The sequence below is a fragment of the Hibiscus syriacus genome, unplaced genomic scaffold, assembly GCF_006381635.1.
Source record: "Hibiscus syriacus cultivar Baekdansim isolate YM2019G1 unplaced genomic scaffold, ASM638163v2 tig00111088_pilon, whole genome shotgun sequence".
Lineage (NCBI taxonomy): Eukaryota > Viridiplantae > Streptophyta > Magnoliopsida > Malvales > Malvaceae > Hibiscus > Hibiscus syriacus.
The window spans coordinates 1,544,897-1,556,971 of NW_024062978.1; the positions used below are offsets into that span (position 1 = coordinate 1,544,897).

Below are 12,075 nucleotides of genomic sequence, written 5' to 3' on the forward strand. Positions count from 1 at the left end.
CGGACTACAAACAGTGACAGCAATGTCCTCAACATAATAGTGAAGAAACGACGACCCATATATATAGCTTGAGGTAGAGAAATATAATTGCAAATATGAAATATCAGTTTGGATCTGTTAAGATGACTGACCATCTGTAGTGGGAGACACTGTACTTTTGTCAAACGGAACAAGGCTTTTCTGTATCGCCTGGAAAACTGTATTTATATTTACCATTCAATTTTATAATTCACAATGTATATTTGTACCTTATTTTAGTCATGGTTATAATGATTAGTATTTCTGAACTAATGTATTGACTGTTGGTAAATAGATAATGCTGTAAAACTAAAAGGTTAACACTAAACGTTAAAAAATAATAACGAATAAAAATAATAAAATAAAATTACTATATCATATAAATTATTGTCTTGAAAATAACTTCGTTTAAATTAATGTAATCATGAAAGTAAATGTTATCCTTGAGGGGAAAAAATAAAGGATAATATTGTAAAAAAAGGATGAGCACGAGTACTGAAAAAAACTCTTAAACCGCCTCCTAAAGTCTTTAACAATTAGATAATTGAAATTATTGTTCTAATTGAATTACCAGCATTGACAAGCAACCCACTTGAATTGGTTGGAGTGATAACATTTGCCTGTCTCCCTCGATAGTGAGTGATGGTTTGTACAAGAGAGAGAACACAATCAACAACTTAACGGCTGGTTTCCAAGGCCTTTCGTATGGATTAGCAGCCCCACATCTTAATCCAAACAATTAGGCACCTTATTCTGTTTTCTATACCACAGACTCTTGGATTCTAATCTTGAATCAGGAATCAGATGATCCCAGTACAGTGAATTGGCAATACAAAGGAAAAGGGAATGTGTATCGAGCCACATTCTAAAGATCCATGGCTTTGTTTAATTCTACGAGTCTTAGATGCACTTCTCGATGGAACTCATACAGTTACTAGACACTCTACAGCAATTGTTGGGGGTGGGTGTGAATTTTTTTTATAATATTCATATAAAAATATTAAAAATAACTTTAATACAATATAATTTTAAAACTGATTGACATTCTTAAAAAACTATTATCTATTGCTAGCCTTCATTTACTTAAAAAAGTTACTACATGGGATATCACGATTATGACTTGCTCGTTCTGATATTTCGAGTTTGTGGGTTGCTTGTTTCGATATTATCTTTGCCTCCTGGGTGGGTTTAGAGAAAGGGGTTAGGGAACTCTGGCTTGGGGTAGTTGGCTAGCTGAAAACCTTGAAACGAAGCAAACTTTGAAATGCGTCCAGATAGTCCACATGCTCGAGATAAAGTTCGAAGTAAAAAGGTCACTGTATAAAAGAAAGATGATCGAATTCAGCAACCATAACCTTATTGCTGACATACAATTACAAAATTCTGACTCAAACTGAAACTTATTGAATGCTTTCAATCACAGAAGTTCCAAGATTGATGAATGGCACAAATATTGCCAGCATGTTGTGCTTACAAATATTTTATTGCATCCCCTTTCGGCATAGTTTACCCCATGCTGAATTATTGGATCCTCTTAACCATTTGCATAAAGGCACAAAGATTAGTAGACACGAGCTTTAGGTGGGAATGACTCAACCTCATCATCTAATGTGTTCATATGAACTGGCCGGTAAGCCAGTCTCACCTTCTCATTCTCCCAGTAGCTGCAAACCAAAGTAGAATTTGTAAACACTCAACTTCATGACATTCTGGATAGATTTAGGCTTCCTGAGGGAACATGGTGCAAGGCACCTTCACTGCATTGGGGAGTGATTTAATGACCACAACCAAGAGTCTAGCCATAAACCACTCCTCTGGTTCATATTCTAAATGAGACTCAATAACTTAAAAGTCCGAACAAAAGGAAACTATAAATCAGGATTATACGAGATAATAACAGAAACCTGTTTTCACTACAAACACGTCCGCCCAACCGTCACGATAACCGGTCTACATGTTTAAATTGTATTCTTTCAATGGAAAGAGAACTTACCCCAATGTGTGCTTCATCCAGTTCTCATCATCTCTTTTCTGCAAAATAAAAGAAAAAACCTTATTGTACCAAAGCTAAGCAAAAAGGACACAACCAAACTAAAAAAAGGTAAAACTAACTGTAAAATCTTCACGAGCATGTGCTCCTCTGCTCTCTTTCCTTGCTTCAGCAGAATTCATAGTGATACAGGCATTTATCAGAAGATTTTCCAACTCAATAGTTTCTATCAAATCAGAGTTCCTGCAAAACATTTTAAAAATGAAGTACATAAAACGAACTAAAACTACAAGAATTACTCGGCCAAAAAAATCCTAGTTCCTGCAATCTTACCATATTAAGCTGCGATCCTTCAAGCTAACATCATGGAAACTTTCCCATGTCTTATTGATTAACTGACAACCTAAAAAATAGAAAGATATAGTTAGAGCTTTTCCCAAGTGTTAACTTAATATTGGTTCCATCAAGTAGGCATCTCATGAGCATAACGCTAGATTTTTTTTTGAAAGAACATAAAGCTAGATTAAATTTGCCAGCAAAAGAACAAGCAAAAGACTGAAAGGCAGGAGGAAGACACATGACGGGAAAATAGAAGGGCAAAGTTACAACATTAACAAGAAGCATGACACACCTTCTTCTAGTGTCTCCTGTGTCCGGAACACAGCAGCATTGTTTTGCATTACTCGTTGCATATTTAATCGAATTTTTGAAGTTGGAAGAGAACCATTAGAATTTCTTAGTTTGTCTAGCCATGCAATTGTTTTTTCACCAGCATCCTTTTCCAAAGGTTTCTGCTTCTCCCCTGAAAATAACTAGTAAATGAATTAACATTTAGACATGAATGGCAAAGGTACTTGTATACAAAAGAATGCAATACAACTTGCCTGGCCTATTGATCTCTGCAACTCGGTTGGCACAAGCCCGACCAAAGACAACGATGTCGAGAAGGGAATTTGCACCCAACCGATTGGCACCATGAACTGATGCACAGGCTGCCTCTCCAGCAGCCATTAGTCCAGCAACTACAGAATCTGGATCACTGCCTCTGATAGTAACCACCTGAGAATATAAACAAAATTGTTTATGTTAGACGAGCCAGCTATTCAGCAAAAGATGCATCATGGAAATGCTAAAACCACAAATAGTTGACTACCAGATGAGATTATTTGAAGAACCCAATGTAACATGTTTTTATTTTCAGATAGTATTGCATTCTCTTTCACTTTTAAATGAGTTTATCAGTTATAAGATCATACAGACATAAATTTGCATTTGTTTTGTGTATATCTTAAATGAAAAACTCAATTAAATTTCAGCATTTGTACTGAGAATCACATCTAAATGCATCTATGCATCTGAATATAACACCTCGCCATGATGATTTGTTGGAATTCCACCCATATTATAGTGTACAGTAGGCAAGACTGGGATGGGCTCCTTTGTAACATCCACTCCAGCAAAAATGGCAGCAGTCTCAGAGATACCTGGAAGCCTCTCCTTGAGCACCTCTGGAGGCAAGTGATTCAAGTGGAGATAGATATGGTCCTTCAAAGGTCCTATTGGAGATAAGATCACAATTAGTAACATGAGTTCAAATTAGCTTGCAGGAACTGGTAACCGTCTGCATCACAAAACATTAGAAACAAAAATATGCTTCTTATGGCATGGCACATACATCGACAAAAACATCTAAAACTTCATAAAACTATGACTAAACAATTACATAAATGACAAAAAAAATAAACCAATCACCTACTCTAAACCACAAGCACCATATTGCAATAACTCACTGCACATTGGCAACCTCATATAAACTCTTCAAGGGGGAAAAATACAGATGACGCTGGGTGCTGAAATATAGAGATGACAGCAATGAAGAGAGAATCATACCTACACCACGACCTTCCCTTATTTCCATCGTCATAGATCTCGAAACAACATCCCTTGAAGCAAGATCCTTGGCAGTAGGTGCATACCGTTCCATAAAGCGTTCACCTTCACTATTTCTAAGAATACCGCCTTCACCACGAGACCCTGCAAATTGCAGATGGAACTTAGAAATGAATTCCTCTCAACAAGGCGTGCAATAAAAATTAAGTTTAATAAGGAAAAATGAAATGGATAATGTAACCGAAAATCTCAACCCATAACATCACACTTCATAAGAAGTGGAATAGGCACAAACCTTCAGTAATGAGGCACCCAGCCCCATAGATTCCAGTTGGGTGAAATTGCACAAACTCCAAATCCTGTAAGAAGAGTAAATCAAAAAGGGGAAAGAACAGATAAAGAGATAGTTAAGGAAGAGGTTTCAGAAACTAAATTCAGGGTTAAAAAATAAAAGAAACCTGGAGGGGAAGCCCAGCCCGTGCAACCATAGCATTTCCATCACCAGTGCATGTGTGAGCTGAGGTTGCTGAAAAGAAGGTTCTACCATAACCCTGAAAGAAAGAAACAGCAAAGGTAAAGGTCCTACTTATTTTTATAATCCATTTTAAATAAATAAATATATATCAGGGTTAAATATACCCCAGTGGCCAGAATTGTGTTAGCAGCCTGGAATCGGTGTAGTGTTCCATCCTCCATGTTCAAAGCTATTACTCCCTGGCAGCTTCCTGCACAAGACAACCAATCAACACTAGTTATCACAAAAATGAGAAACAAAAGAAAATGAAATGGTAAGGTGGCATGCACATCAAAACTAAGAAAACAAGTACAAGTGTACAACTCAAAATTTTCGACAGGTAAACAACAAGAAATGATAAATATGCCATACCAGCCTCAGGTAACCAACGCAAACAAAAGTACCATGATACACAACTGATGAGTTTTTTTTAAATTCCCTTCTATAACCTACCATCACTATTCATCAATAGATCCAAAGCAAAATATTCCACAAAGAATTGGGTATTATGTCTCATAGCTTGGCCATAGAGGGTGTGCAATAAAGCATGTCCAGTTCGATCAGCAGCACATGCACAACGATAAGCCTGTCCACCTGGCCAGGATAGAAAACACCAAGAAGCCAAGATCAGAATTCTCTCATTAATCCCAATTATCAAATTTATATACTTGTACCTTTTCCAAAGTCAAGGCTTTGACCACCAAATGCTCGCTGATATATTTTCCCATCTTCTGTTCGAGAAAAAGGTAAGCCATAATTCTCAAGTTCAATCACTGCTTTTGGAGCCTCCCTGCACATATATTGAATTGCATCCTGATCGCCTACAATAGTACAACCTCTTTTTTGTTAGAACAGGCGGTGAAGAGGAAATGATTGTTAAAAAGGTACTTCACGATGCTATAAAAATGCAAGTAAAATAAGTAGTTTAATGCAATATAAAAGTTCAAGCCTATGGCATAGCTCTTATACCTTAGCTTCAGCCATATTGCTCTGGGAGGCAAACAACTACTATAAATAGTTTGAATGGAGTTCAAAGGGTAAAAGGTCAACAAATATGACAACCAATTCAATGAATGCATGGAGATGTAATAAACTACATCAGGCAAGACAAAAGTGTACTTAAAGGAAACATGCAACTTTACTTGAGAATAGAAGGTGATTAAAAATAAACTATTCTTACATGATCAAATGTCGAGAAAAAACATATACTTATTTACATTCCCTGTAACACCTATAAAATCACAAGAAATACAAGTTCAAACAATTCATGTACCTAACCAATCACTTCCTTTAACTGTGTCATACATGTGCCATCGCCAGTCATCTTCAGACATATTTCCTAAAGCAGCATTTATGCCACCCTGAACAGAAATGTCCCGACAGACAAATGAGACAATAATCTTCAAATGGAATGGAAAAGCAAAAGGCACCACCGAACTCATAACCTCCTTAGAGACCATGCTTTAAACATGTAAATAAAAACTGAATTTGCTTTTACATAGAAATATGGAGAAGTGTGGCTTGTCTCATAAAGCAATATCGAAATAAGAAATTCAAATACCCATGTATTGCACTTTAAAATGAAAAAGACAAAAATAGATCAAATATAAAAAGTATAGGAGTGGTAAGTTATTGTCTTTGAAGAACTATAAGAAAAGTCCACAATCCACAGTAATGGTAATTGCAATTCATTCTCAATCTTAGTTGGAGAAGAGAACACCAGTTATTGTGCAAACCACCCAAATATCCGTGATGAGGAAGGAAACAACAGCAAGAGACAAGTACGATCTATGTAAACCCACTAAATCATAGAAACAATATGCCCATAAAATCTATAACCGTGAGTCCCATTAATCTATAGTAACCGTACACATGCATGCCCTGAATAATAGCAACAGCATAACACATAATCACGAGCAACAAAGGTCTAGAAACCTGAGCTGCAACGGTATGCGAACGAGTTGGGAAAAGTTTAGTTATGCAAGCAGTATTAAATCCATGCTCTGAAAGACCAATGGCTGCTCTCAGCCCGGCACCACCAGCACCAACCACCACTGCATCATAGGTATGATTCACTATTGTATAAGGGGATTTTCCCTGCAAAATAGCAAATGTTCAACAGAATCCCTTTTTTGTTATTTTTTTATAATAACTAAATCAATTCCACGAAACGTCCATGATCAGAGGAACACATAGTACTTTACAAACAATAAAATTTATATGCATTGTGTGACCGCAGCTAAAATAATCAACGTGGAGAGAAAACGGAAATTTATCCCATTAGAGTAAGATGTTAACTAAGCTTAAGTTCTACATGGTATTTGTTTATACATAATATTAGAAAAGTCGATTAAAAGGAGCTAAATCAAAGATGATTTAAGAGAATAAAGCGTAGATTGCATGCATTCCTTTTCTCATCAGCGAAACAGTGCAAACACTAACATATGAGATAAAACCAATCAGATCTACCGAGAAAATTCGTAATCGGGAACAAAAAAGAAAATCAGCTTTTGATTTTCAAAGTATCAAAAAGGAAATGAAATAAAAAAACAAACAAGGAGTTCAAAAACCCTAGAACTAAAGGGAGGAAGAAAGAACAGTACGGAATCAGTGGAGAAGAATCTGGACATGTGTGATCTAAGAGAATCACTGGCAACTGATCCCTTCGAGTATGGAACTCGAAGGCAACGAGATACGCATCGCCACATCTCCGCTCGCTTTATCAAGTTTTTGTTCAATAGGCTTTGGTTTTTCCAAGTTTTGGGTATCGGAAGGCGTGTGATTAATTTTGTATATCTTTGCTTGGAATTGTTATCGGAGAAAGAAAAAAGAGAGCATAAATAAAAAAAGAAGAGAGCTAAAAGGATGGCGGCGAAATAGGAACTCAAGCTAATCGCCGGGGGTTGTGATTGGTGACACTATATTCTTATACTTGCCCTTTGTGTTTCTAGATAACTACCAAAATGCCACTCTGGCTGCATTTCATGTATTTTGTCGAGGGCATGTGTATATATAAAAGTTGGACTTGCGAATCGAAATTTGATCGCATCAACCTTTTATTTCATATCTAGGTTCGCTGAGATGAATATCTCAAATTCATTCCTCGATGACAAATATCCTGTTCTTCTTTTAGATTGAATTTGAGTGAAGAAATACGAATAATATTAAAGTGTAACATTTCATCACGGTAGATATTTTTTTTGGGAATTTTCAAAATATTTTAATTTCTCTCAATTTTTTTTAACAAAACACAATAAAAAAACTTAAATCTCAAACTCCTATTTAGAACCTAAAACCAACGGCCATGAATGATTAAATTTTTTATAAAAAAAAACTCCAACGAAATTCATCTCCTTGAGGTGACAAGTTTCTACCGTTGCAATCTGACCATTGCAGATGCCTATTGCATGACGGCTATAAACGGCTAGTTTTTTTAAAACTAAAGGCTGACCATTAAAAAATATTTTCAAGCAAACTCGTCACCTCGTTAATTTCTTTATAAACGATTGACAGTTAAAAAATATTCCCAAGCAAACTCGTCACATCGACGTGATGAGTTTATTGTAGTATTTGTCATAGATTGCAAATGAAATACCCCAAATTTTGATTAGTTACTAAATGTACATTTTGAAAGTTTAGTGGCAAAAATATAAATTTTGTAAAAGTTTAGGGACAAAAATGATTTTTCAAAGGTTATATTTTTTTTGCCATAAATGAATAGTTCACTCCGAAAATAACATTTTTGTGGGATCATAATTTTGATTCGGGATTCGTATTAAAAGTTATAAATTAGTAAAGTTTGGAAGAATTTCGGATAATCAAATTGAATCGGAATTTCGAGAAATTCTAAAGGATGGTAGAAAAAGGTTAGAAATATTATTTTCATAATTTAGAAAAATGAAATTTAACATGGACCAATGAAATTACGGTCGATTTTCCATGTTAAACCGAAATTGTGAAATTTGGTGACTAAATTGCAATTTTCAAAAAATTACATGGGTAAAGGTGGAAAGTCAATTTTTATTTGTTCAGATTTGAATTTGAAATATTAAAATGAAAGATATTACAAAGATAATAAGAAATTATCATGTTTCATTAAGGGTAAAATGATAATTTTATATTAATTGAATTTAAAATTCAATTATATTAAATTAAGGCCAAGTATATTATGAAATGTTTGTAGAAAAATCAAGAAACTTTTAGCTTCTTCTTGCTTTGGCCGTGAGCTCTATTGAAGGTAAGAGAGAGGTTTTCAATTTGATTTTTAAGGTTTTATGGTTGATTTTTGGATTAAGCTATTAGATATAGAATTAATCTATTTGAAATTCTCTATCATTTGGTATAATTAGTTCATGGAAAACATGCTTGGATGATGAAATTCATAATTAGGATCCATGAAGAACATGTTGAATTTTGAAGAATTAAAGGATGATTTTTATGTTATTGGTGTTGTAGATTAATTTCCAAGTATGTGTGATGATTAAAATCATCTAGAATTGCATATATAATTCGGCCAAGCTAGGGTTTATGAGAATTGATAGAATTTGGATTGAATTTGATGTTAGGATGATTGGAATCACATGAATTTGATCATAGAAGGTTGAATCCATGCTTGAAATTGAATCAAATTCTTGTCCTATTTTTCTAATTACGTTCGTCCAAAGGGTTAAAATAGAGGGAAATATTCAAAAAAAAATCCCTATGGTTTATATTTGATATTGGAATGATTCTACATGCTTTAGAAGTTGATTTGAAACATTGCGATAGTAAAGGGACTATTTTGCAAGTTTAGGAAATTATGAGACGTTGATGTATAATTGTTCAATTATGAGTGATTAATGCTGGAAATTGTTATTTAAATGTTGAATTTGATGTTAGAATATTGTTTTGGATAAAATTGCAAAATATGGTAAGGTTTGGTGGATAATTTGAATATGTTGGAAAGTTTGGGGATTGAATTACAAGTTTACAAATGAGAATGTATTAGATTGAAAATATTATTTCAAATTCGGAAATTTTAGTATTGGATTTGAATTGAATAAAATGGTTAAGGATCATTTTGAATTAATTGGAAAAGTTGGTATGAATTCATAAATGGTGACTAAGTTGTAAGGTTTATGAAATTGAGTGGCTTGACGATGAATATGAAAATATAAGGAATTGAAGTGTTATATAAGAGATGTTGAAGTTGTTGTTGAGAAATGAAGTGATTCTATATCGAATAAGTATCAACTTATATTTTGTGGATTTTATTATTGGATTTTGATTATGTTAGTATAATACTAACGTATACTTTGAATATTATGTTGTGTACATGATGTTGTCTAGAGTGCAATAAATGTTGTGATTGAATCGAATCGAAGGCAAAGGATCGAGTACGTGATTAAAAGGAATATCGATGTAAAGGTTCGATAGTGAGACAAATGTGAGTGTATTTTATTTATTTAATTATATTGATTGAGGAAGACTTACGATAAATCAAACTCGTATGATTTTTAAAGAAAGGTTTGAATCAAAATTATGGAATATTTTCATAATGTTTACCGAAATGATTTATGAATTATTTTGGGTATGAACTGCCCAGCACATTGATTTTTAATAAATCATATTTGGATATGTCATCAATTGGATATACTAGTGATATGATTTTACAGTAAAACCCATTGTAGTCGTAGGTACAATTGACATGTCATGAGACGGAGTGATCATTGTTTAATTGTTATTGATATAGTACATTATCGTACTTCACGTGTTCACCTATGGTGCAGATTGATATAGGCATTTACGGGTACATATTGCACACACTCGAGTGACTCACGTACATTGCATTCTCTATAGGTATACATTGGGCTATAAATTTGAAATGTGAAAATGTTGAATATGTGATCGAATGGAAATGAATATTTACCGATTATTGTGATTTGACATTGGTTGATATGATTTTATAAAATCATGAGATATTGATTTTACAAGTTTACAGATGAGAAAATGGCTTATTTAAGTCGGTTTGGAAATTCAAGTGTTTTATTTGAATTAATTATATTGTTTTGAAATATTATGTTATTTTATATTTTATCTCACCTCGTTTTATTTATAATGTCTCACTAAATTATATTTTACGTGTGATTGTTTCACGAGTAGGTAAATGAAATGAAAAGTCTACGGAGTGAGGAGTATATTGAGCATCACTGTGCAGAATCATATTCTCATCCAGTATCAATATGATCATCCTCTGATCTTTTGACTTATTATTGATATGTATATAATGTGTTTTATAATAATGTTTGGTCAACGTAGTTTTAAACTGATTTGTATAATATAAATAATATGGACTTAGTATAACTGATAGTAGATAAAATGGTATTTTGTATGAATAATAGTTTATTAAATTATATTTTATATATTATCGAAATGGATATTAAAATTTTGCAGTTTTTCGATAATTTATTTTGTGACATGGAACAACATCAAACTATAAAGTTGTTGCCTGAAACTGATATCAATTTAGATATTTAAATATTATATTTTGACGTTATGTGATTAAATTATTTTATTAGAATGATTAAATTAAAAAAATTAATATTCAAATTTGTAATGGTTTTCAGTTGTAGAATGTTTGTAAATGTTATGTTAAATCTTTCATTCGTATTCAGGGATATACGAGATTAAGGGTATTACAGCAAATTAAAATTTTAGTTGACCTATTGGATCAAATAATTCACGCGTGGGTACGGGGGAAACCCCAAAAGTACAGACTGTAATGATAATATTTGGGAACCGATATCAAACAGTAACGATACTCTGCAAGTCAACTGTTTATATTTTGCAAAATCGATGTCAAAGACCATGCTTACAAGTTACAATCGAGAATAAAAGTTAAGTTCAAATCTTTCCGGTTAACATCATCGTTAAGAGCCTCTATGGAAGCTTAGTAAAGCTTCAATCAAATTTTGATAAAAGAAGAGCGTCTGGAGAGTGGAAAATGATTCATCAAAGCAAGATGACAAGGTGTGTGCTATGGGGATCAGGATATTGCACTTGGTTATCTGGGACCTAATTACTGCAATTTGATCTAGTACGTCCCATTTCAGATTAGCAGCACTGTCGAAAGACTAAACCTGAGTTTGGGACCAAATGTGGACTCATCATTGCTTGTTTACCCCAAAGAATTTCTCATTCTGTTCGAATTAATACTGGTCAATACTACGATCATGAAATTTGGAACAGTACCAAATTCCAAACTTTGAAATCCTCAGTTTTCGTTAACCCAAATTATTTGAGGGAAAAAAAGAACCTCAAGTGACATGGAGCTTGGGAGGAGAGAAGAAAAGAGAAGGCCGCTTGTTCTGAGATCTCATTTGGTACCCTCTGAGTTAATCATCAAGCTGATAACGAGTTAAACTTTTCTCGAAACCGGAGTTGATCAATATTTGCTGATTTAGACGCACAGAATAACTGCAATTTCCTGATTCGGGCACAGAGAGCGACCGTATTCGATAGATGGAACGGTTTTTCATAAATATTGTTTATCACTTTATTTTTCATATTATATATTCAGTCTTCAAAATTTTTAAACAAGAATTCCTAAATTATCGTTAACAGCTGAAAAGCATCGATTCATAAATCAAAGTCGAATTAACCGAAAAATATCACTGGCTTAAGC

General features: G+C 33.7%; 1 protein-coding gene across 1 annotated transcript; it reads right to left on the reverse strand.

Annotated features, from left to right (window-relative positions):
* Positions 1-1,319: 1,319 nt before the first annotated feature.
* LOC120152465 (succinate dehydrogenase [ubiquinone] flavoprotein subunit, mitochondrial-like) lies at positions 1,320-7,305 on the reverse strand. Its single transcript, XM_039164683.1, has 16 exons — positions 7,016-7,305; positions 6,348-6,509; positions 5,686-5,773; positions 5,087-5,233; positions 4,866-5,006; positions 4,538-4,623; positions 4,357-4,449; positions 4,194-4,257; positions 3,899-4,042; positions 3,377-3,564; positions 2,893-3,067; positions 2,640-2,810; positions 2,342-2,411; positions 2,131-2,251; positions 2,012-2,049; positions 1,320-1,682 (listed from the first exon to the last, which is right to left on the reverse strand). The coding sequence occupies exons 1-16, from the start codon at positions 7,118-7,120 to the stop codon at positions 1,580-1,582; spliced, it is 1,896 nt and encodes a 631-aa protein (XP_039020614.1). The 5' UTR covers positions 7,121-7,305; the 3' UTR covers positions 1,320-1,579.
* Between the last annotated feature and the right edge of the window lie 4,770 nt (positions 7,306-12,075).